Genomic DNA, 27,871 nt, shown 5'->3' with positions numbered 1-27,871 from the left:
AATAAATAAATACCGAAAAGTTAATCTTTAATGACGATTTTAATGAAGCCAGTTAAGTAATCCAAAATAATAACAAAAATAAATAATGATAATTATCAAGAATTATACTATTTACCACATTTTATGCCTACAATTATTTATTTTGGTATAAAAAGTGTTGGAAGAATTTACTGATGGATATAATTAATAATAATGCAATATCTAAATTTGACATATTCCCACGAAAAAAAATCATCATTTAAAAATTGCATTATTATTAATTATCAGATTAAACTATAATTTTTTTTTTTTACATAAAGGGATCACCCCCCTTATCTCCACAATGGTACATGCTGCGTACCAGGTGTTTTGGCGCTAATGGTTGTCAATTGTATTGTCCATTGCAGTAACTTTTGTCTTTTTCAGTTTGTGTCACGTGTTTAGCACCCTGTACAGTTTGTTGATTGGAAATTTGGATGTAATGATAATTTGGATATAATGGTAATTGAATAACAATAATTTTACTTGAATTTATGATTTTTCAGTTTTATTAAATGCGTAAAGACGGCGATAGTATTCACGTGGTTGATGTTTTGGGATGCGTGGGGGAGACTGAGGGGGAGGAATAATTGTCATTGATATATTTTTAAAAATCAGTATTTAGACTAAGGCGCATTTAGGGCTAGAGCCTCAAGCTGCGAACAAATTTAGACTATGTATATAAAGTGCTTAGCATCATAATACACAGCCATTTCTGAATAAACAGAAAATGTTTAAGGTGGCATCGTTTTAGGTTATATCTCATATTGTGAATATGAGATATAACCTGTGAATATAACCTCATATTCACAATATGAGATATAACCTAAAACGATGCCACCTTAAACATTTTCTGTTTATTCAGAAATGGCTGTTTATTATGATGCTAAGCACTTTATATACAAATCAGTATTTATTATTTTGTTTACGAAATGGCCAGCATTTACTTATTCTATTTATCCAGCAACCAAGTTGCGGTATAATATCATTACGTGCACTTCAACACTTTGGTGCTCTCCTCTTGTACATTTTTATCGGAATTTACTGCATATCCAAATCTAATCTGATCTTTAGATTAGGGTTCCCCTCCAGACTGCTTCAGCCTTAGGGTGTTTATTCCCACCTGCCCGCTGTTTTAAAATAGGAAAAGGAGTTCCCGATTTAAACACAGCTGCACGGGGGGAAGATAAACCCTAACTAACACTAAGTGGGTCAATCACTGCCTTCTTCCCTTTTTTCTCGCCGCCATTTTGGAAGGGGTCCCTGTTCTAAAGTTTACCAAAAAATTCAAGCTGTTTATAAACGTGTAGAAGGAAATATCAATGCCTGTTTATCTTCATTTATATGGGCAAAACGGGGGAAGGCAATGGTTAGGTCACATCATGAGTACTGCATATAGGTCTTAGGAAGGATGCAGAGCTGTTGCAATTGGTGCAGAGAAGGGCAGTGAGATTGGTAAGTGAATAAAGGGGTGCTGTTACCAAGGAAGGGCTTCAGTTCTGCAAAGTGCAACATCTGAAAGCTGAGCTGATCTGATTTGAATGGATTGAGCAAGCTGAATGCTGATATGATTCTTTCTCTTGCTTAGACCATAAACACAAGGGGTACAAATTTAAATTGAGGATGGTTGCAGAATAGATGTGCAGAAGTAAGCCTTTGCCCAGCGGGTGGTTGATTGCTGGAACAAACTTCAATCTGATGTTGTAGAAGTGGATAGCTTGAATAAATTCAAGGAAGAACTAGACAAAATTGTTGGAGCAGATGGATAAGTGAAATGGGAAGGTTTTTTTTTTTTTTTTTTTTTTTGGCTGATGCTTATGCTGATCAAATGTTCTATTTAAAGAATCATTTTTAAGTGGGCTCTTTAATAGATATTTAACAGAGAGATGCCAAATTGACAGTTATCATATTTGCAGAGATAAATTACAAGGTTTAAAATTAATACATTGAAAATTGACTAATATTTTGGAGTGACGGTCTTTAATTTGTACAGTAGCAGTAAAAAAAAGTAAAGTGCAGCCATTATCAACCCACTGCAGGATGGAAGCCTCCTCAACAATTCATGGTGAGGGAAATGGACCATAATCTGCCACGCTGGTCCAGTGCGGGTTGGCAGATCAACCGTATTCAGCAGTCAGGGGCTTGAACCCCGGTCTACTCAAAGAGCGTGTGCTACTGCACTCCCGCTCCTGCCCACTCGGCTACGGAGGCCGTTCAGTAGCAGTACCAATGCAATATTAGGTGGCAACAGCAAGGCTGTGCAATTAATCATAACTCCCACTGTCAATTGTAAAAGAGTACTTGTGTGGCATCTATTTAACCATCTGTATTGTTTTAATTATAAAAAAAATATTTTTTATTTTTTAACAAATGAAAGTGATGTATTAATATGATTTTCTAAACCCAATTAAAAAATATCGAATGAAAATAAATGAGAGAAATCAATAATAACAATAAGTTTTTTCAAAGTCACTGACCTGCAGATTGAAACTCAGATGTTCACATGGCATCTGGCAAACATGATATGGATGTCTGTGCTTTTATCAGCTGTTAGCATTTAGCTGGCAAAATCAAAGTATTACTCAAGATTAGGTGCCTTTTGCTGGAGCCTCACAGATCCAACTTGGGAATGGTAGTTGAATAGACAAAAGGTAGATGTTTTGTTCACCTGGTTCTGTTAAAAATTTAGTATCTTGTAATTCATAGTATATCAAAATAAAAACAGAAAATAAAGTATAATCATTTAGAGAATTTTTTTTTTTTTTTTTTTTCTTACGAAAATTCTGAAAAACAAGGTATTAGAACCTATATTACTTAGTGTCATGCATGGGTTGGATGTTGAGGAGATGAAAGAAGATGCTTGTTGACATTACACTTGAATTTCCATAGGTGTTGCAATTTTCAGGAAATGTGAGTGAAGGGAGGTTGTTCCAGAAAAAAAGTCGAATGGATAAATGAGGAAGAAGAAAAGTTGGTTCTGTGAGTTTGAAATTGGACAGTAAATGGATGTTGACTGGTTGAGGCATGTGTTGAGACTGATTTGGAACAGAGCAGAAAGTATAGAAGCTAATTCAGAACAGTACCCGTGGAGGTATCTATAGGAAAGGGGCAGGTGAAATAGAATGTCCATGAGACAGAGAGACTTTGTAAGAGATGAGTTGTTAATTAATCTAACTGCACCCTTTTGAATGGAGTATAAAAGTCTGAGAGCAGTATGGGGGCACTGCCTCATATGTGCAAATAGTATTCCGTGGTAAGATGGATTTGTGATTTGTACAGAGTGAATAGCTATTTATAAGAAAAAAAAAACCAAGAGTGAAAGAGAAAATCCAGACAAAAATCCTGCACCAAACAAAAAAAAAATTTCTGAGAGAGAGTGAGTCAGAAGTAGAAAGGAATCACCAAGAAAGAGAAGAATGATGATATCCAGCTCAGGACCCTGGGTGTGCCAAGCCCATACTCACCAGATGTGAGCCCCTGGGGATTTGTGATGTAAGAGAGATAAATTCAGGGTAACCCCCAATAGAGGTATGTGAAGCCTAGCCTTGCTAGAAGTCAGAGTGTCATCGAAGATAAGCATAGGACCAGAACAATCCAGACTGAGTTTTAGAAGGATTGAAATTAACTAAGTTATCTTTGCCCTATTGGAGAATTACCTGTAGATCAGCATTTAAGGAATTGGTAGTGAATACTCAAGAAGTTGAAGCTGTTTGGACAGGGCTAAGTTTTTTAAACTGGAAGGTGGAATGTGATGCACCATCAACAAAACTATGGTAGGATTTCCAGTCAATAAAAGATTATAAAGAGTGAGAGAAAGGACTGAACCTTGGGGAACATCAAGTTTCAGTCCTTTTAGTGGAGAAATTAGAAGACAGCCATCTAGCATGACCTGCAGTGAGCAGTCAGTGAGAAAACTGGATACCTAATTACAACAACAGTTGGAAATTTATAAGATGGAAGCTTATTTAGAAGACCTTTATGCCAAACACAGTCAAAAGCCTTTTGAAATGTCAGGTGCAACTGCTGGAGTTGCTCCTGATATTTTTAACCATATTTTTCCATTGAATTTATCCATGGACAGGTAACTTCTGCCAGTATATCACCAGTGGATCAAATCCGACAGTTCATATTGTCAACCATTGATCAGTTGAAAGGTTTCAAGATAGTGTAGGATTTGGCTCCTAATAGATTTCTCCATTATTTAGAAAGAGTAGAAGTGAATGCAATGGGATGATAATTAGATGGAAGGGATTTGTTGCCCTGATTAGGAAGTGGCTGGATATGAGCAAATTTCCATGCAGAAGGAAAGACACCAGTGGAATAAGAAAGTATAAAAAAGCAACACAGAACAGGAATAAGCTTAGGAGTCCAGGTTTTGAGAACACATGGGGAAATATCACGAGGATCTGGAGCTTTCTTAGCATTAAGTTCGTTAAAAATTCTTCTGATGTCCTTTTGATGGAAGATCATGAGCTATTGAGTGGAGTGTACTGGGAATGGTGGGAGGTGGTTTATCAAAATCAGCAATACAAAGGTTAGAAAAAAGTAGGATGCTAATAAGTTGGCTTTCTCATTAGCTGAGTTGGCAGTAGAACTGTCAGGTGTTAAAAAGGGTGGGAGTACAGATGGGCAGAAGTCTAAACATAAAACGATATATGTCCAACAAGTGATTAGAACCTTCCAGCTACTTTTTTTATCACAATTAAAACCTTACTATTCCACTGCACTACTCGTTATGTCATGATTATGTCTCTTATGTCATATGATTTTATTTATTATTGTGAAGGGCTAATTGTTTATCCCTTCCATAACCACCTACATTTAACATTGTTCTTGAGTTTTTTTTTTTTTTGTGGAAATGAAAAGGTCATCTAGGAGTCATAAAAGTGATCTTGCTTTCAGAAATCAAACAATATAAAACATCTTTATACATTAATCACATGAATATTGGGGTTTAGAGAAGTTGAATTAGTTTTAAGGACAACTTTTATTATCTTGTATGATTAGTAGAATGAGTCATTGAAAATTTCTAACCAGAAAACTTACTTTTTAACTACAATAATATATTTTGTATTGATTAGAAATCATACAATTTCATGAAATTTTTCTGTTTAATTAGGAAAATAATAAAACGTCACCTGAATCAAAACGTCGAAAGCCAAAATACAAACAACATACTCATTTCCAGCCATCATATTGGACATTCAAGTAAGATATATATACTGTATATATAAATTTTGATCTCCTATCTTGTATTTGGCTTTGTATTTTGCATTTTGTGTGTGCATATATATATATATGAGGAAAAGCAAAATGAAAACAAAATTTTCTAAATTTAAATTACATACCGTTATGGGTATAAATTTAGGAATCACTATTAATGTTTCTATTAATACTGAATAATAGATGTTGACAGACTTGTATGAATAGAGAGTAATGTGCAGCAGCACAGATGCCATTGTGACATCCAAGCTAGTGCAACACAGTATTATTTGGTTTCTTATAGCGGAAAGCATCTCTCGCTGCAGTATAAATCTACTTTTGTATGGTAAAGGTGTAAAGCATATCATGAGATAAATGACTAAATTGTGGTTTGGTATTTTGAAAAATGAAGTACCAGTTATTAATAAAAAAATGAAAATAAATAAAAAAAAGATTACAAGGTCTGTAAAGGATCAAATCCCAAGGTTTACCAGAGCTGGGAGGTTCGACTGTATTAGCTATCAAAGAGAAAGGATATGTCAAGCTCATTGACCACAGTGTAAAGCACCTAAAGAAATGAATGTTGCAAATTAGCATTAGTAGAGGCACATGATGCAAGAAAGCAAGCTTATAGTGTCAGCCAAAAAAAAAAAAAAAACCCTTCCCATTTCACTTATCTATTCATTCCATATATTTGTGTAGTTCTGCCTTGAATTTATTTAGGCTATCAACTTCCACAACAACAGATGGAAGTTTGTTTCAGCAATCAACTACCCTCTGGCTGAAGGCAAACTTTTGCTCATCTATTCTACAACTGTCTTTCCTCAGTTTGAATCTATCAGGTTTGTAATCTGAGCAAGAGGAAGAATCCCATCTGCATTGAGCCTGCTCAATCCATTCAAGGCCTTATACACTTCATCAGATTGCCTCGCAGGTGCCTAGTCTCCAGAATCTGCAATTTGCAGAACTTAAGCCTTTCTTCATAAGACCACCCCTTTGTTCCCTTCACCAGTCTTGTTGCCCTTCTCTGTACTCGTTCTAGCAACTCTACATGCTTCCTAAAATGAGGCTTCCAGACCTATAAGCAGTATTCAAGGTGTGGCCTGTCTATTGCATTATATAAGGGGATAATCACCTCCTTATCTCTGCTCACAAAATTCCTGTATATCAGTGACAAGACCCTCATGACCTACTCTGGCAGCCTGTTTGCACTACTCAAAAAATTTCATATCTGACTGTGCAATTACCCCCAGGTCTCTTTCATTCTCCACTACCCTGAGTCTAACACCATGTATGTAGTTGGTATATTTCTCTGGGGTTACTGCTACCCGTATGCAGTACTTTGCATTTGTCAATGTTTAACTTCAGTTGCTACTTCTCAAGAGTGAAAACAAATGCGATGATGCTGAAATTTGGTGACTGCCGGAACATGGTACAATGCCTGCTCTTGCAGTGAAGGTGTTCTAACATATTGATAAATAATAAATGACTTTGTTGTGGTGGAACTTGTTGAAATTCTGAACATGTTGAACATGCTATTACATCATCCAGTGTTATGGAATTCCTACAATTATGGTAAGATATCTAACATATAGGTTAGTGCAAGTGCATCAGATTTATTCGTAGCCATCTACCAAAGTAGTTAAATTGACATTGTTTTAATTATATCTCATATTGTGAATATCTTCACAACAAGTTGCCATGATATTGTACTACCTCGAATAGGTAATGCTTCGCCAGTTACTTATTCTCGGCAGATACCATCACCCAGATGGCACTGGTGAAGCATTACTTATTCAAGGTAGTGCAATATCATGGCAACTTGTTGTGAAGGTATTCACAATATGAGATGTAATTAAAGCAATACCAATTTAACTAATTTGATAAATGGCTACGAATAAATCTGATGCAGTTGTACTAACCTATATGTTAGTTATATCACCATATAGCATTTTGCCCTTAAATGCTATTAGTCTACTATTGTACACCATCAGGCATCTCTCATATTGTGGAGTTATACTTCATAACTGGGTTGTCACTATTGCAACACCAGGGTACCTGTCCACCAACTGAAGAGAGGTCAGTAAGCCTCGAAACAGTGCCATTTGGGTGGTGGCATCCACCGAGAATAAGTAACAGTAGTCTTCTCCATTGGTGAAGCATTACTTATTAGAGGTAGTGCAGTATCATGGCAACTCATTGTGAAGGTATTCACAGTATGAGATTGTTATTATTAGCTATATGGTGCAAGGAAGCCTGAGGCTTATGCTGCACCAGCCAAAGAAAAAAAAAAAAAAAAAATTTTCCTTGAGAGAGAGAGAGAGAGAGAGAGAGAGTCGAAGGGAATCACCAAGGATGTAATTAAAACGATGCCAATTTAACTACTTTGGTAGATGGCTGTGAATAAATCTGATGTACTTGCACTAATCTATATGTTAGTCAGACTACCATGTACCTTGAGGCGTTTGCCTTTAAATGCTATTAGTCTATGGTAAGCTATATAATGTATGACAACAGGGTTGTATATTATACATCTGTGTTGTCATACTGTACTGTACATAATTAATATTTTTATTTGTCTTTATAAATTCAGCACATAATACATTAATTGGATAATGAGTTTTACTTCCAATTGGGTTCCCAGGAAAACTGATCTCATTTTGTATTTTATTTTTCATATTTTTGAGAAAGGAATATGGACAAATAATGGGATATATGCATAGGCTTGTGTTATAGTCTTTTGAAAATTTTTGTCAGTATTTACTTTTATATTTTTTCTTGTATATACAGCGTGTCTCAAAAATACATGGCCTAACTTCAGGAATGAGTTCCTCATATGTAGACAATAAAAATATTTTCTATCAACATAGTTCCGGAAATGCTTGGTTCCCGAGTTATTAACCGGAATGTCTTATCTCCCGCAGGTGATTTCTTTCATCACAAGGTACTGACAGAATTTGGTGGTTTTCCATTCCGACCATGTACTCAAATCAGCAGCAAGCAAATATGCACTTTATGTACGGTTTGGCGGACGGCAATGCTCTGGAGGCTTGTTGTTTGTACCACTTCATTCCCAGAATGAAGATGTCCAGACAGGAAAACGTTTAAAGGTATCCATCGCCACCTTTGTGAACATGGGACCTTTACACCTCATGCTGCCGACAGAGGACGACCAAGATCTACGCCTCCTGAAGTAGAGGAGTTGATTTTGGATGTTGTGCATGCCACTCCTGGAATCAGCACATGCAGAATAGCAGTGCAACTGGCTGTTCAACGTTCAACGTTCAACTATTTGGAGAGTGTTGCGAGAACACCAACTCTATCCTTACCATCTGCAACGGGTACAGGCCTTGTCACCAGCAGATTACCCTGTGCGAGTAATGTTCTGCAGTGGTTCTTGCAGCAGTGTGGCACAACTTCTCACTTTCCTGCCTTAGTGATATTCACAGAGGAAGCACAGTTCCCACGAGATGGAATCCAAAACTTCCACAATCAGCATGTATGGGCTGAGGAAAACCCACATGCAGTTCTTCCATCACATCACCAACAGTGGTTCAGCCTCAACATCTGGGCGGGTGTGTTTGATGAGAAGTTATTTGGGCCCCATGTACAGTACTTCCAAACAAACTTGCAGGGCAGGTGTACAGAAACTTTCTGGAAAACAACATGCCTGATTTCTTGGATGACACGCCACTGATCATCCGTCAACAAGCACACTTCATGCATGACAGTGCTCCCACACATTTCAGCCACCTAGCCTGCAATTACCTGAATCAAAGGTTTCCTGGTTGGTAGATAGGTAGAGGTGGACCAACTATCTGGCCTCTGTGCCCCCACTGATTTAAGCCCACTAGATTTCTTCTTGTGGGGTCATTTAAAATCATTGGTGTATTCAACTCCGGTAGCTGATGTGAAAACTCTCCTCAATCGAATTGTGGCAGGTTGTGAGACAATACGAAACATGCCAGGAATTTGGCATCATCTTTGCAAGTCCATGAGACATCGATGTGAGGCCTGTATTCAGGCAGAAGGTAGACATTTTGAACAATTACTATAAGGTGATGTGAACAGTTAAGTGTCATAGACGGACCTTCACAAAACTCGGAAACCAAGCATTTCCGGAAATATGTTCATCTGTGAATATCACTAAGGCAGGAAAGTGAGGAGTTGTACCACACTGCTGCAAGAACCACTGGCAGAACGTTACTCACACAGGGTGACAAGGCCTGTATCCGTTGCAGATGGTAAGGATACAGTTGGTGTTCTCGCAACACTCTCCAAATAGTCGAACATTGAACAGCCAGTTGCATTGCTAATCTGTGTGAGCTGATTCCAGGAGTGGCATGCATAACATCCAAAATCTCCTCTACTTTAGGAGTCGTAGATCTTGGTCGTCCTCTGTCGGCACGAGGTGTAAAGGTCCCATGTTCACAAAGGCGGCGATGGATAACTTCAAATGTTTTCCTGTCTGGACATCTTCATTCTGGGAACCTTTCGTGGTACAAACGACAAGCCTCCAGAGCACTGCCATCTGCCAAACCATACATAAAGTGCATATCCGCTTGCTCCTGATTTGAGTACATGGTCGGAATGGAAAACCACCAGATTCTGTTCGCACCTTGTGATGAAGGAAATCGCCTGCAGGAGATAAGACATTCCAGTTAATACTGGAATACTTGGGAACCAAGCATTTCCAGAACTATGTCGATATAAAATATTTTTATTGTCTACATATGAGGAACTCATTCCTGAAGTTATGCCGTGTATTTTTGAGACACCCTGTATATTTTTAGATATTGGCAATGATAATAATGGGCCTGCTGAGTAAGTTGAGAAAACAGCAGGTTTTCTTATTATAGAGATAAGTTGGTATTAGACATCATGAAACTAAGTTTGCTGAAATAACCTCTATTTTTGGCACAATCTTATTCTGCTGGCTTGCGTACTTTTTATTTTTATTAACAATTGTGGTAAAGGCAAAATATGCATTTTCTGCAGCTTTATTTTTATATGTGACTTTGCAGGGAGAAGAAAGCTTTGCTTCATGCTCTGAAAAAATATGGCTTTGGTGATTATGAAAATATTGCAAAAGAAATAGGAACTAGAAATGCCAATGAAGTTAGGTATGTAAATTGTTATTGTTGTAAGCTGTCACAAGTGAACTTTTTTTTGATTAGAGGATGTTAGATTAGAAATATTTTTGAAACTTTACTTTGTAGGAAGTTCTTTATTTATGGTGTCAGCAGTGAGCTGCATTAGTCACTTAAATTTTCTTCCCATCTTTAGGTATCTAATGATACCTAAAGCTGTTTTTTGGAGTTATTTTTAAATGGCAGTTTAAGCAACTGCCATGTATTTGTTATGCCAGCAATTTTGAGAAAAAAAAAAATTAAAATTAACCCACCAGTGAATGCATATATCTGTAGAGTGCTAGGCAGTCATTTTTTATAAAAAAAAAAGTGTCAAGGTGACAAAAATGGTTTTAGTATTCCTCAGTTATTTCATTTCCTTTCAATCCGCATTAATTTTTAACCTTCATTAATTGGTGATAGAAACATGTTCATTAAACCTAATGTATGTAATCATTAAAATTAATGCAGATTGACACGAACCTTAACGAGCGATTGAATGATAACATGTTCGCTGCGTCCTCGTGCAAAAATGCAGTTCCGGATTTTTAAACCACTTGGAGGAGAAACCATCCTACTTTTAGAACTCTTTCTTCCAATTTAACAGAACTAAAAAACAGATATTTTTTTCAAGCAGTCTTTACTGGAGGCTGATTAAATGATTAATTCAGTCATAGCCAGAAGAAAGCTCAAAAATGTTTCTGCCCATTTCAGTCAAAATTGACAATCCCAGATCAAAAAGGTTGTGGGAAAAGTCAGCAGCAAAAGTGTTATGGGAAGATGTATTTGATCATGTAATGGTCAGTGTTCATGTGCGTGTCTACTGAAGATATTAAACAGTTGCTTGTTACATCACCTGTGTGATTGATGTGTTTGTATGTTAGCATCTTTGTTCTGTCATTAGAGGTACCCAAGATTTTGGTTATACATGCTAGACCTGATGCAGCTGAGTAATTAGTGTGGGAGTGTAGTAACATATACACTGGTGTTCAAAGAAAGTGCATCACCTAGGAATTTTACATTTCTAACCCTTTTTTGTGATGGTATGTTACATTAATGACTAGCATCACAAATAGAAATATATAAACAAAAGATATTTATTAATAAATGTCTTATTAATATTTAAGGCAATTTAAGGCAAGTAATATTTGACAGGTTCTCTTGAAATATTCCAAAATGAGCATTTGCAACCTTTATACAACAGTTTTGATAAACATGACAATTATGGCTGAAATGTTATCAGAGGCCCTCAATTTGCTTCAGTTTATCATTTTAAATGGAAAACAAAATGAAAAGTTCACCAGGTGCAAACTAATATTTAGTTGAATCGCCTCTGCCTCTGATGACAGCAGCACACCATCAAGGCATTGACAAGATCAATTTCTGAAGATAATCAGCTGATAGTTCGTGGATTCAAACATGAATTATGGCTTTCTGAAGTTCACGAAGGGTCTTTGGTTTCTTTCTGGCAACGCAGATTCTACACGATTAGCATTAGTAGAGGTGTACGATGCAAGAAAACAAGCTTATGCAGCATCAGCCAAAAAAAAAAAAAATCCTCCCATTTCACCCCTCCATTCGTTCAAAATGCCTGGCCAGCTCAGCCTTAAATTTATTTAGGCTATCAACTTCCACAACAAAAGATGGAAGTCTGTTCCCCCAATCAACCACCCGCTGGCTAATGGCAAATTTCCGCATATCTATTCTACAACTGTCTTTCCTGAATTTGAATCTATGCCCCCACAGGTTCTTAATCTGACCAAGAGGAAGAATCCCATTAGCATTCAGCTTGCTCAACCCAATCAAGGCCTTATACACCTCGGTCAGATCACCTCGCAGGTGCCTACTCTCCAGGCACTGCAGTTTGTAGAACTTAAGCCTTTCTTGGTAAGAGCACCCCTTTATTACCCTCACCAATCTTGTTGCCCTTCTTTGTACTTGTTCTAGCAACTCTGCATCCTTCCTAAAATGAGGCCTCATTTTAGGCATCCTTCTTAAAATGAGGCCTCCAGACCTGTACACGATGCCAACAGTTCTCTATAGGATTCAGGCCAGCTAAGAATTGTAATGGACTGTTCTTCCAACAACCTCGAATAAATATAAACACATTACTGTCAAAGCTCTAATGCAGAAATGAAGCTAAAGTAACTACAGAAGATAATCAAAAAGGGGAATGACCACTGCATATCCCCGGAGCAATAGGGCCTTAGTTGCTAATGCTCCTAAAAACCAAATAACAATAATAAATTTTTTGATGAAAGGATGGAGAACTTTTTTTTAACTGCTAAGTAAAACTCATTATACTATTAACAAATTCTACTCTGAAAAACAGACCTCGGAAAAAGTGGCACATGCAGCTTTGCTTAAAATTGCAAACAAAATTGAGATGGATAATGCATTTTAAAATAGTGGCTAGACTGTTGAAGAGAATTGTTAGAATCATATTTTGTCTATGGATTCAATGATAACAGAGAAAATCAGGCATTTAGAGAAAAAAACAAGTAAATCCTCAATAGATCTGACCAGCTCACCTTCTTCCAGTCTTCTAACGTCCAACTTGCATGCTCTTTGCACCAGGCGAGTCTTTTACGCTGATGAACCTTGATTAGGAGAGGATGCTGTAAGGGTCGTGTGCTGGTATAGCCTATACATGTGAGCGTGCAGTGCATGGTCATGCCAGATATTGGTCTGGGTTGGCCCATGTTGTATTGGGTAGTCAACTTTTCAACAGTGCTGTGCCTGTTCACCTGTACGAGTCAGGTGCCTCCATAGCCAGGTGGGCAGGAGCAGCAGTGCGTAGCACATGCTTCTTGATTAGACCAGGGTTTGAGTCCGTGACCACCAAATACGGAGGGGTACGGAAAGGTCAGGGAATGACCACTGCATATCCCCGGAGCAATAGGGCCTGAGTTGCTAATGCTCCTAAAAACCAAATAACAAACAAACAACTGTACGAGTCGTCAGATCCTGCGCTCACCTCTAATATCAACCTTTCGCTGACCTTTGCAGTTTTGCTGTCGGGTTCGTTGTTTGACCATTTTGATGGCAGTCCTGGTACACTTTAACTACAGCGGCTCTCGAACACCCCACCAGTTCAGCTGGTTGGGAAATCGAGGCACCAGCTCGTCGAGCACTCACAATCTGTTCTTTATCAAAGTCCGATAAATCCTTTCTTTTACCCATCACGCTCAGAATTTTACTTCCTACTGAACCACTGACACCTTATCTATGCTACGTAGGTCGGCTAACTCCGCACTCTCATACCTCACGTGGTCAACGAGTCACATTCAGTTTTCATAGGGTAGTCATAATTCAGTGATCGCTCAGTGTATATATATATTTTTTAACTTGGCAAATTGATCAACTTGTGTGGATAAGTTCCATTATGCTTTTGTAAATCCTTGTATTTGATATCTTTTTTAAGTTTATTTATCCTAATTAAAATATTCTTGATTTCAGTCATTATATTACAAATAGAAAGCTAAGGGTACAAAGATACCTTAGACATGATGGCAGAGATGAAGCCAAGGATGTCACTGCTTTCAAACATTTGCAGAATGCCCCTATAGAATTGTGGTTTCAACAGATGATGGCTGTAATGCATCACACAGCAAAGAACAGAGATCATTCTTATGTTTTCAGTGAGGTGAGAAGTTTGAAAAGCATTTGCAATTTTTCTATAATTAACATAATAATATATAATTATTTTAAGATTTATATAATTAATCATAGTTTTATTTCACATTAGTTTAATACAACTCAATAGTATATCATCACAAATGCCTTTGTTTACTTTTAATTTCTCAATTACTAAACCATATGGTTTAAGAACCTTGAGTTGCTCTAAAATGAATGATTTATATCAATATGAATATTTTGGTGCAAGCTGCTGCCCAAAAACCCGATTTTTCTGAAAATCAAACATGGCCTCTATTCTTGGTATATCTCTTCAGTTTTGGTATTACACCTATGGGGGAAAAAAAAAACTAAAGCAATTGCAAGAAAATTTTGTTATAACTCCTACCGGCAAAGCCATGAATAACTATAGCATTATATGCAAAAGGTTTTATGCGATAAACTCAATAGCAAATTATATAATAGCAATACATACCAGGTCATTAGTGCAGTCCAAATAGTATTATTAAGCAGTTGCAAGAAAAAAATAAAAAATCAAATATTAAAAATAATCATATGAAATTTCATATGTATATCTAGTAAAATAATAAGAGGAGTATACCTCAATATAGTGCGTAGAACCCTTCCGTATGATACCCTCCAGAAATTAAAACGGAAAAAACGAAAAAATCGGCAAACTTACCGGTACATTAGAGTAAAAAATAAATAATTAAATAATCAATTTAACCCAATACAAATCAATTTAAAACAATTAAAAATCAAATTAACGCAATTAAAAGAATCAAACGAAAATATTTTTGAATATTTTCGTTTGATTCTTTTAATTGCGTTAATTTGATTTTTAATTGTTTTAAATTGATTTGTATTGGGTTAAATTGATTATTTAATTATTTATTTTTTACTCTAATGTACCGGTAAGTTTGCCGATTTTTTCGTTTTTTCCGTTTTAATTTCTGGAGGGTATCATACGGAAGGGTTCTACGCACTATATTGAGGTATACTCCTCTTATTATTTTACTAATATTATTATCAACGTAGAACATATTGAGTAGCACAGCTCTGATTCATACTATCAAAATATGTATATCTAATACCAAAATTTCATATCTCCTGTGGGGTTTAGGTACACCACTTCATGTAAGGGCAGCTCAGTAAAGATATTAGAAAATTTGCTTAAAGTAATTATTAGTAATTTAGATAACCCAAAGCTTATTAGCAACTAGTCTCCAGTATTATAAGTTTGTTTGCTAGATGCTAGCAAACAACAATTTGTTTGCTAGCATCACGAAACTGTGAAGATGGTCTTTGATAAATATTACAATGGTTTCCACGAACTTCTACATTGTTAATAAACATTGGTCTGGTCTGCTGAACTAATGTCTTTTTGATAACTATGTTTATAATAGATCATTCTTATTTATTCAAAATAGGGAGATTGCAATGGAGATCTGTTACTCCTGTGCAGTAGCAAACCTTTACTTACATCATTACAAAAAGAGTATAGATAAGAATATTATTATATATCAGTTCATGGATGACTGAAATCAGTTTAATCAACTAAAATTTTTTAAAAAAATTGCAAATGTATACCCAGTGAATTTGGCTATTGAATGCGTTAATACAAATAACTGCATTGCAGCTTCTTATTTTAATGTTAATTTCCATAGAATCTGACCGTATTATTACTAAAATTTGACAACCGAGAAGCATTTAATTTCCAAACTATTAGCTTTCTAAATTGGTTATCTAACATTTCAAGAAAGATCAGATCTATGGTAATATTATAAAAACACAATGTATAAGTGTTTTAAGATATGCAACAACATTGGCGGTATTAAAATTGAAATAGTAAAATTGATTAATAAAACATGACCACGTGCATCTGGGTTTGTTTGCCTTTGCTTGATAGATCTTTGTGAATTTCATTGTATGGAACTAAGTATTCTTGAAGCTTCCTTTACAACTTTGTGCTCTTTTTATTCAAGAATTTGCATTCAAAAATTAAGATTCAATTGCTCAGCTAACTTTATATCTTCCTATATGCTTTTTACTGTAAAATTTGGAAGTTTAGAATTTATCTGCTCTATCATCCTTTGAATTATTGTTATCATTAGCCATATGATGCAAGGAAGCCTGAGGCTTTTGCTGCACCAGCCAAACAGAAAAAAATTCTGAGTTACTCACCCAGAGAGAGAGAGAGAGAGAGAGAGAGAGAGAGAGAGAGAGTTGTTGTTGTTGTTGTTTTGGTTTTAAGGAGCATTAGCAACTAAGGCCATATTGCTCCGTGAATATGCGGTGGTCATTCCCTGACCTTTCCGCATCCTCCGTATTTGGTGGTGACGGGCTCGAACCCCGGTCTGATCAAGAAGCGTGTGCTACACACTGCTGCTCCTTCCCACCTGGCTACGGAGGCGGCGGAGAGAGAGAGAGAGAGAGAGAGAGAAGTAGAGGGGAATCACCAAGGAAGAGAAGAATGATGATATCCAGCTCAGGACCCTGGGTGTGCCAAGCCCATACTCACCAGATGTTGAGTCCCCTGGGGTTACAGGATTTGGTTTTACCTCCGATGCGATTTCCACCAAATCTGCTTCACCAGTTAGCCTCTTTTTCTACCAGTAATTTTGAACGTCTTCAGTAATCATATCTTTATATTATATTTTTATTTTTTTTTTAGGAGCATCAGCAACTAAGGCACCGTTACTCTGTGTATATTGTCTATAAATTGTATGTGTCCTGAAGTCGATTTTCTGTTTTTCTGGATGAAAAACCCAAGTTTCCGGGAGAAAACACAATGCTACCCTCGTCTGAACCCCGACTAGCATTAGTAGAGGCATGTGATGTAAGAAAGCAAGTTTATGCAGCATCAGCCAAAAAAAAAAAAAAAAAAAATCCCCTCCATTTGTTCCAAATGCCTGTCCAGCTGCCTTAAATTTATTTAGGTTATCAACTTCCACAACAAAAGATGGAAGTCTGTTCCACCAATCAATTACCCGCCTGTCTAAAGGAAAATTTCTGCACATGTATTCTACAACTGTCTTTCTTCAATTTTAAACTGTGCCACCTCAAGTTCTTAATCTGAGCAAGAAGAAGAAGAATCCCATCAGCATTCAGCTTGCTAAACCCATTCAAGGCATTATACACCTCAATGAGATCACTTCGCAGGTTGCCGACATGGCTAGCCAGGTGGGTAAAGTGCCTGCCTGGCAACCCAAAGATCGTGGGTTCGAATCCCGCCTCGGGCTTGGATCACAGTATAATGCAAAAACCTTGGAAGGTGCCATTATGGCCACAGAAGCCGATGCGCCAACAACTAAAAAAAAAAAAAAAAACAACCAACTTTGCAGATGACTACTCTCGAGGCGCTGCAATTTGCAGAACTTAAGATTTCTTGGTAAGACCACCCCTTCATTCCCCTCACCAACTGTAGCCCTTCTCTGCAGTCAGCTCATGCAACTCTACATCCCTCCTAAAATGAGGCCTCCTGTATGCAGTACTCGAACGTGTGTGGCCTTACCATTGCCTTACACAAAGAGAAAATCACCTCCTTTTCCCTACTAGCAAAATTTCTATATATCATTGACAACACTCCATGACCTGCCCTGACAGCACTGCTCAGCGAACTTCATCTTTGACTGCACAATTATCTTCAGATATTTTTTTTTCACTTTCCACTTCCCTGAGTGGAAAGTGAAAAAGTACCACAGAGTTGGTACATTTCTCTTCGGTTATTCCTATCCATATGCCGTACTTTGCATTTGTCAATGTTAAATTTCAGTTGCCACTTCTCAGCCCATTTCCCCAACTTATCTATATCCAGTTGGAATAGCATACTGTCTTTACTGTCGTTAACAACCCTGTCAACCTTTGTATCATCTGCAAACTTGGACATTAAACCTGATATACCTTCATCAATATCATTGATAAATATACAAAACAACAGTGTCCATTGATTAACACTGTATTCTCCCACTCAACCATCCCTTTAAAAATAGCAGCAATTTGCCTTGAATGCCACACTGCTCCAATTTGTGCAGCAGTCTTCCATGTGCAACAGTATCAAAACCTTTTCTAAGATCCAAATATATGATATAAAAATTATTCTTTGCATCCAGTTCCTTTATAACCACATCATATTATCCTTTCAAATTGGTCAGACAAGACTTGTCTAGATGATCCTGCAATGCTTCTTTAACCAGTGCCTCCATTAATTTCCCTGGAACAGAAGTTAAACTAACAGGTCTGTAATTACCTGTGTCTCCCTTTGATCCTCCTTTGTGGATTGGGGTCACATCTTCAGTCCAGGGTACCTCCCCAAGTCCAAGGCGCCTCCGTAGCCAGGTGGGAAGGAGCAGCAGTGCGTAGCACACGCTTCTTGATTAGACCGGGGTTCGAGCCCGTCACCACCAAATACGGAGGATGCGGAAAGGTCATTCAGGGAATGACCACCGCATATCCCGGAGCAATATGGCCTTAGTTGCTAATGCTCCTAAAAACCAAATAACAACAACAACAACCTCCCCAAGTCCAAGGAAGCTCTCATAATTATGGCAAAGGGTTTGCTTACTTCCTTTGCTTCCTCCTTTAATATAACTGGATTGGTTCATATCCACCACAGGTGCCTTTCTTATGTTTATCCTCAACAATTTCTCCTCCACTTTACTCTCAGTTATTACAAGATTCTCTAGCTTACTGCCAGAGTTGAATACACCTCTGGCATTCCCCTCACTGAATAACTCGTCATGTGTGAATGTAGATGCAAAATATTCATTTAGTTTGTTTGCTACCCGAGCAGGATCATCAATAGTTGAACCATTGATATCAAGTGGACCAATCTGATTCATTCCCTTCCTTCTAGAGTTTACATAAGTAAAGAACCCTTTGCTGTTTTTCTTTGCATCTTTTGCCAAAGATTTCTTGTAATCTGCCTTTGCCTGCCTAACCTCCTTTGTGACTTCGTTACAGACCAGCTTATGTATATCATAGGCTTCTGTGTCATTAATTTATATGTATCCCATGCGTTATTCTTCTCTGCCATGTGTCTCATTAGTTCATCTGACATCCATTTAGGCTTAAATCTTGAACAATATTTCTTAGTTGTTATGAAAAGTCTGGCCTCCATAGCCGAGTGGTCAGGAGCGTGAGTGCAGTAGCACACGCTCTTTGAGTAGACCGGGGTTCAAGCCCCTGACTGCTGAATACGGTCGATCTGCCAACCCGCACTGGACCAGCGTGGCAGATTATGGTCTGTTTCCCTCAGCATGAATTGTTGAGGAGGCTTCCATCCTGCAGTGGGTTGATAATGGCTGCACTTTACCTTTTTAGTAGCTCCCAAGATTAATTCTTTGAATTCTTCCCATTTTGAATTTGCTGTGTCCCACTGTATAGAATTTAAATACTGTCTCAGACTACCGTAGTCACCTTTACAAAAGCAAAAACCTTTCCCTTTACCCCTGATGATAGTTGCCTCTTTCAGTAAATCCTACTTCAGCACACTGTGATCACTGCCACCTAGTGGTTCTTTTATCTGCAGATTCTTAATGCATGAAGAATCACTACTGATAATCAGATCAAGAGTATTAGTCCCTCTAGTTGCCTCCCAAACATGGTGCTGTAGAAAACCATCATCCAATTAATCCACAAAAGCTTTGCTAGTGTGTGAGTGACCAACCCAAAAATTCCAGTCAATATCTGGGAAATTAAATTCGCCATTATAAGAAACCCTGATTTACCGTCCACTCTTATTTCTCTGTGCAGTTGTTTATTATACTCATCGGAGTCATTAGGCCTATAACACACTCCATCTCTCAATTTTGCTTTCCCAGTGCTTATGTCCCACCAAACTGACTCGACACACTGTGCAGCCATGTCGATTGGCTGTATTTCCATGGATTTTGTGTTTCTCAACAAATAGCATAACCTCTCCTCCCCTTCCTATCCTGTCTATCCTTCCTGTACACATTGTACTCCCCAAATTCCAGTTCGGCATTCCTTATATCTGTGAACACCACGTCTCTGTTATCCCATAATATCTGCCTTTGAAGTTTTGACCAACACTTCAAATTCATCAAATTTATTTACCAAACTCTTAGCATTGGTGTACACACAAGTAGACATGCACCTGTTTTTATTCTTAGTTACCATAACATAGCCCATGTATTTAGTTTTCCACAATGACTCTCAGCAGTCTCTGGAATCCCCTGTACCTTGTTTTCCAGGCTGCTGCTGATTTTAATATAAGCAGTGCAAAAATAACTTTCACCTCTGCCTTGATAGCATCAGCAAATATTCTTGCACCCTTTCTATTTAAGTGTATCCCATCCCTTTAGACACAGTCTCTCCTGTTAACAAGCACAGTAAAGGCTGAAAAAATTCTACCCATTGAGCCTTGCACAATCTCTCCATGGCCAACCTTAAAGGTCGGCAAACATTTCACATTTCACACATTTTTTGAGACTGTGATGTGTTGGAGAATTGCTCCCTTCGTTTCTCCCCAAAATCACAGCACTCTCGCTAGTCTGTGATCTTTGCTTTGCAGCTCTAGTCTGCGTCATGATTTCTATTTAAATACAATTTAATTAACAATGAAATTTAATAAGATTAATAATATTTTTGATTAATTGATAATACTGTAATAAGCTAACAGATTCCTAATGCTTTGTATTACGCTATCTGGTTTTACTTTATACCTTATGCTATCAGTTCTAGATATGTATACGTTACACTATTTCTTATCGACTACAATATGGCGGCTAGTTCAACAATGTTAGCATCAACAGCGGGAGTTGTAACTTCCAAAAATTGCTGGTTAAACTCAAAACAAGAACGCTACTAAACCTTCTGTTCCAGGGAAAATAATGGAGTCGCTGGTTAAAGAAGCATTGCAGGATCATCTAGACAAGACTGCAGTAATAATTCAGACACAGCATGGGTTTGTCAAGGGGAAGTCTTGTCTGACTAATTTGATTGGATACTATGATGTGGTCACAAAGGAACTGGATGCAAAAGATGATAATTTTGATATCATATACTTGGGTTTCAGGAAATCTTTTGATACTGTTGCACATGGAAAATTACTGTACAAATTGGATCAGTATGGCATTAAGAGCAAGTTGCTACAATGGATAAAAGAATGGTTGAGTGGGAGAAGACAGACACAGCTCTTCGTGGACTGATGATATGAAGTTTTCTGAGCAGTGCAGACAGGCTGCCAGAGCAGGTCATGTGGTCTTGTCAATTTGTCAATAATATACAGGAATTTTGTGAGCCGGGATAAGAAGATAATTATCCCGTTGTATAAGGCAAAATTTTCTGGCCACACCTTGAGTACTGCGTACAAGTCTGGAAGCCTCATTTCAGGAAGGATGTAGAGTTGCTAGAACGAGTACAGAGAAGGACTACAAGACTGGTGAAGGGAACAAAGGGGTGCTCTTATGAATTAAGGCTTAAGTTATGCAGATTGCAGCTTCTGGAGACTAGGCATCTGCGAGGTGATCTGATTGAGGTGTATAAGGCCTTGAATGGATTGAGCAGGCTCAATGCTGATGGGGTCCTTCTTGCTCAGATTACAAACCTGAGGGACATAGATTCAAACTGAGGAAAGAGACAGTTGTAGAAAAGATGTGTGGAAGTTTGCCTTTAGCCAGTGGGTAGTTGATTGCTGGAACAGGCTTCCATCTGTTGTGGAAGTTGATAGCTTAAATAACTTCAAGGCAGAACTAGAGAAACATTTAGAATGAATGGATCAGTGAAATGGGATTTTTTGTTTTTTTTTGGCTGATGCTGTATAAGCTTGCTTTCTTGCATCATGTGCCTCTACTAATGCTAATGCTAACCTCCTTTGTGACTTGATTACAGACTAGCTTATATCTACCATAGGCTTCTGTGTCGCCTGAAAATTTATATGCATCTCATGCATTCTTCTTCTCTGCAATGAGCCTCATTAGTTCATCTGACATCCATATAGGTCTAAATCTTGAACAGTATTTCAATATATTATCAACTTATTCTTTAAATTTCACCTAACTAGACTAAAATGGCACTAGCATCTGTGTAGTGGTAACTTTGAAAGCCATTCTTGGTGTTTTTGGTTTGGCTATGGAATGGTAAGGGTGTTCTCGTCAGGCTGTTCGCTGTATAATCTGGTTACCCGAGAGTGTGTGTAGGGTTTAAATTTAATCCTGCAGAATTTTAGACAATCTCTGGTTAAGCGATTGAAAGTGATTAACTCTTCTACAGTATTTTAGCCTGACCATTACCAGTCTCCTAGTAATAAGATAAAAAATAGTTAATCCTCTTAATATAAAATTAAAAATTACTAATCTTTGGTTGTTCCCTCAAAGCAGATGAAAGGTAACTAATCCTTTAAAATCCTATCGTTAACAAAGCCTCGAGTAACCAAATTATGCATAGAATAGCCCGTGCGCGTGTGCGTAGACCCTCTAAAAAATAAAAATGGTAGTTCATAAGTCAAACCTTTGGTCTTTCTTATATGTGTATAGTAAAGTAACAAGTGAGTATACATTTTTCCCACACCTTATTTTCTTAACCTTAACAAATTAGTAAAATTTTAATACAGATTTATTTTTAAAAAAAAATAACTTTTAACTGATAATCTTAAATTATTATATTGTTTTATTGTATTATAGTAGCTTATAACTTTTCATCTGCTGTCCTTGCAGTTACTGATGAAGTGGTAATAATATACCACAAAATGTGTGATTCTCATCTGTATGCAGTTTCCAATTGGAATAAACAGATATTCTAATGTTGCAAAGTGCTTTATTCCTATTTGATGCTTTTCTCCTTTTTTTTTTTTTTTTTTTGGTGATAGTGCAAAAGAGGGAAAATAATTAACTAAATAATTTTAGTCCCTCAAAGGGACTAAAATTATGACTTCAAGTTAAAAGTTTTGGTGGAAATTTTGCATTATCTAAACTATAAGTCAAACAGTTTAATTTTTTTTGTTGCGAATTTTACAAGTTCACAGGACCTAACAAGGTACCGTTTTGTTCCATCTTTAGTAGATACTGAATTTTTCACTTATACCCCTCCAACTCCATCTTAACAAAGTGCAGATTGCCACAGTTAACAACAGGAAGATAGATGAGAAAAATATAAGCAAGCAGTTAGAAGAATATTTTCCAGATCTAATACTGAAACAAGGCAGTGTATTCTTTACACCACTCAGAAAGCACAATAGCCTTATCATTAGTTAAGGCATATGATGCAAGAAAGCAAGCTTATACAGCATCAGCCCTTCCCATTTCACCTATCCGGTCACTCTAAATGTTTGTCTAGTTCAGCCTTGAATTTATTTAAGCTGTCAACTTACACAACAGAGGCAAGCCTGTTCCAGCAATCAACTACCCACTGGCTAAAGGCAAACTTCCACACATCTATTCTACAACTGTCTTTCCTCAATTTGAATCTGTGCCCCCTTAGGTTCTTAATCTGAGCAAGCAGAAGTATCCCATCAGCATTGAGCCTGCTCAAAATGTTCAAGGCCTTATGCACTTCAATCAGATCACCTTGCAGGTGCCTAGTCTCCAGATGCTGCAACTTGCAGAACTTAAGCCTCTCTTGGTAAGAGCACCCTGTTGTTCCTCTCACCAATCTTGTTGCTCTTCTCTGTATTCATTCTAGCAACTCTACATCCTTCCTAAAATGAGGCCTCGACCTGTATGCAGTACTCAAGGTGTGACCTGACCATTGCCTTATACAAAGGGATAATCACCTTGTCTCTGCTAGCAAAATTCCTATATATCATTGACAAAACTCCATGACTTGCTCTGCAGCCCATCTGCACTACTCAGCGAACTTCATATCTGACTGCACAATTACCCTCGGGTCTTTTTCATTCTTCACCTCCCGAGTGTAGTACCACACGGTTGGTACATTTCTCTTGGGTTACTTCTACCCATATGCAGTACTTTGCATTTGTCAATGTTAAACTTCAGTTGCCACTCAGCCCATCTGCCTAACTTTTCTAGATACTATTGCACTAGCATACTGTCTTTACTGTAATTAATAACCCTGCCAACCTATCATCCGCAAACAAATTTATATATATGTATATATATATATATAGTGTGTGAGCGCATGCACACAAGCATTACAGCTTTTAACATGTAAGCGCATTTCTTTTTTTTTGCAGATCTTTAAAACAATTTCTGAAAACACGCATTCAACTCCAGCAACTCCTGAAGACCCGAATTTTGCTTCTATTAACAACTTTTTTAAGGAAATATTTTCAGGAAATATTCCTCCTGATTTGAGTCCTGTGGACAGTTTAATAGTTTTACAGCTGTTGCAGAATTTACAAAATATAATGAAAACTTTGCAAATGGACAAGGAAAAGGAATTTCTTCAAGGTAAGTTGAATTTTCTGTGGATTATGTATTTTACAAAATTTTTGGGCGAAGGTAAAGAAAGCCTACATGAGAACCACGGCAAACTTTGGGAAACTTACTGGACAAACTGGTTTCTCGCTACCACAGTTTCTCCCCGTTGTTTGGTTTTTAGGAGCATTAGCAACTAAGGCCATATTGCTCCGGGGATATGCGGTGGTCATTCCTGACCTTTCCGCATCCTCCGTATTTCGTGGTCACGGGCTCGAGCCCCGGTCTAATCATGAAGCATGTGATTATGCACTGCTGCTTCTGCCCACCTGGCTACGAAGGCGCCAGTTTCTCCCCATATTCTTGGTAAACAGATGGTGTGTATTATTGGTAGTGGCAATAAAAAGTCAATAACAATGTATTGATTAGTTTTTTCTCTTTATTAAAAGCACAGAGTATTGGAGTTCGTGAGTTAATGCTTTTGTGGCTGAAATTTACTTACGGGTACACCCTCCAGACTGTCTCAGTGTTAGGGTGTTTGTACCCCCCTTCCCGCTGTTTTAAAATAGCAAAACAACTTTTGCAGATGGTGTGTGTTATCAGTAGTGGTAGTAGAAGTCGGTTTCCTATTTTAAAACAGCGGGAAGAGGGGGACAAACACCCTAACACTGAGGCAGTCTGGAGGTTATACCCGTAAGTAAATTTCAGCTGCGAAAACACTCATGAACCCCAATAATCTGCTTTTTTAATAATGAGAAAAAACTAATCAATACGTTGTTATCGACTTCTGCTGCCACTACTGATAACATGCACCATCTGCTTACTGATAATGCAAGGAGAAACTGCGGTAGTGGGAAACCAGTTTTTCCGGTTAGTTCCCCAAAGTTTGCCGTGGTTCTCGTGTTGGCTTTCTTTACCTTAGCCAATTTTTGATTAGGTTGCTACTCGACAAGCACATTCATGTCAAACCATGCACTTCTTAATTCTCCACCTTATCAAAATACTAATGCATGTAATAAAATATCTGCTTAGCACTATTTTCTTTCTTTATAGTTAATAATGCCTACTGAAAGGATACAAAGAGAAGCACCTAGATGCTACTGTCTGTCCAACATACAAAGGAAGTTTGGAAGAAAAATACATGGATTGTACCTGTTATTCATTTTTGGTTTCATTTTTAAAATAGTGCCTGCACAATATTTACACCACTTGCAGCAACTGAATAATGTTTCAAAGATGTGCCAAAACTCATTTTCCATTAGTATTTCTTGTAAAAAGATGCATTTTTTGCTTAAACTGTTGTACTAAAAATCGGTCTTGCTATCTTCTTACCTAGAGGAATACTGCTCTGTAGAAATCCAAGAAATTCACAGTACAATTTCTACACCAGAGTTCATTAATTTAGCAAATGTCAGAAGACTGTATATCCTATTGCAAATTCTGACATGTTATCTGGTAGTTACTTTTTTTTTTTTTGCCAACTCTTTTTTGTAATTGGGTATCCAGTTTTCTCTCTGACCTAGATGGCTTTCTGTCTTCTAACTTCTTCACTAATGCTGTTGTCCCCAAGGTTCAGTTCTTTCTCCCATGCTTTTCCTCTTGTATGCTAATGACTTTCTTCCATTGACAAAAAAATCCTATGCATAGTTTTCCCGATGATAAGCACATTGCATTCCACCTTCCAGTTTGAGAAAGCTTGCCCTGCACAAACAGCTTCAGCTTCTCGAATATGCACTACCAATTCCTTAAATGCTGATCTCCGGGTAATTCTTCAGTAGGACCAAGGTAATTTAGTTGATTTCGATCATTCTAAAACTCAGACCTGTCATATCTTGCAAAAAGGATTCTTCTGCTCTTATGCTTAACTTCGATGACACTCTGATTTCTAGGCAAGATCATATATCTGTATTGGGGATTACCCTGACTTCTAATCTCTCTCTCTTGGCATAAGCATATTACAAATATTACTTGCTCTGTATCTAAAAACTGGCTTTTCTATTTCGCTTTCAGTGTTACTTTTCTTCCAAACAGCTTTTCACTCTGTACAAATCGCAAATCGTCCCTATTATGGAATATTGCTCTCACATGTAGGACGGTGCCCCAAACCTCTTTCAGGTTTCTGGATTCCATTCAAAAGAGGGCAGTTAGATTAATTAATCAGTCATTTCTAACAGAGTCTCTCCACTCTCTGTCTGTGTACTGTTCTTCTGAATTGGCTTCTATAATGGCCACTCTCTCTCTCTCTCTTCCAAATCAGTCCGAACATGTGCCACAACCAGTCAACATCCTTTTACTGTCCGACTTCATACTTGCAGAACCAACTTTTCTTCTTCCTCATTTATTCATTCAATTTCCATTTTCTGGAACAACCTTTCTTCATATGTATTTCCTGAAAATTGCAATCTACAGAAGTTCAAGTCTAATGTCAACATATCTTTTGTATTCTCAACCTTCAACCCATGCACCAGTACTAAATACTATAGGTTCTAATGCTGCTCTTTGGGGTTTTCTTAAAAAAAAAAAAAAATAGTAGGCTTAATTTACTTGATGAAAATATGAGCTGTTGTACTAAACAAGAATTTAAGGATAGAATTCCAAACTGTTTTCATAAAACATAATCCTTTATTAAACAGTCAATACCATCCATGTTTAGTCTCTAGAGCAAAATTTACGGCATCCCCCTCCCCCCATACTTCTCCTTCAACCCATGCACGGTACTAAGTACTATAGGTTTTGATACATTTCGTGTTTGGGGTTTTCATAAAAAAAAAATCTTAGCTGCAGTGGGCCATGACTGCTACTTTATCATGACCAGATGCAAATTACCACTGCTCTAGTGTATGAAGCTGTTTGGCTTTTTATATTGCAAACCATGTGGCATTGTCCATTATGCATGGGGTGTTTGCAATTCACTGATCGCTGAGTGTATATGTGAGGTGTGGTTTATTCACAATATATATTCTAATTCAGGCTACTCCCCCCCTTCCACATGAATTAGTGAGTTACCATAAAGGTTTTCTTTGTAAAGATATAAATAGTAACACCTCAGCCATTGATAAATAAACTGCAATTACAGTATGCCTAGTTTGGAATGCTGCTTTGCAGATCGTAATGTTTTTTAAGATGAAATTCTTATATATTGAACATTTCTTTGCAGTTATTTATACCTGTATTTTTTTTATTTTTTTATTTTTTTTTCCTCCAGGATTTTGTGCACTTCGTGATCCTATGATGTGGATTTCGAAAGGTAAATTTGTATGCAATTTTAATAAAAATGCAGAAAAGACAAACACAGAGGAGGGCGTTATTTCAAATGAAGAAAACACCAATGATTCTTCAGCAGGCATCTCTAAGGAAGATCCAAAAACAAATGCAGCTGCTCCATTGGAACAGAGCTATCTTCGGTATAATCCAGATGATATGACAGTTGAAGAAGCTGAACTTTATTATGATTTCAGATTGTTAATTGGGACTTTAAATCCACTTCGTGTTCCAGCCTCTTTATTAAGTGAAGAAAATGAAAAATTAAGAGAATTATTTGATATTTAA

General features: G+C 37.4%; 1 protein-coding gene across 1 annotated transcript; it reads left to right on the top strand.

Moving 5' to 3' along the window:
- The first annotated feature begins 375 nt into the window (after positions 1-375).
- On the top strand, positions 376-27,871 carry LOC150081204 (uncharacterized). The gene is made up of 6 exons (XM_090379419.1): positions 376-480; positions 5,138-5,226; positions 10,245-10,343; positions 13,809-13,995; positions 24,139-24,355; positions 27,528-27,871. Exons 1-6 carry the CDS (start codon positions 478-480, stop codon positions 27,869-27,871), a joined length of 939 nt encoding a protein of 312 aa, XP_090235545.1. The 5' UTR covers positions 376-477.

This window comes from Mastigoproctus giganteus, chromosome 8 (assembly GCF_048544385.1).
Source record: "Mastigoproctus giganteus isolate SK-2022 chromosome 8, ASM4854438v1, whole genome shotgun sequence".
In the NCBI taxonomy this organism is placed as follows: Eukaryota; Metazoa; Arthropoda; class Arachnida; order Uropygi; family Thelyphonidae; genus Mastigoproctus; species Mastigoproctus giganteus.
The sequence above is the reverse complement of the archived record's forward strand: the minus strand, read 5'-3'. Positions and strand labels throughout refer to the sequence as shown.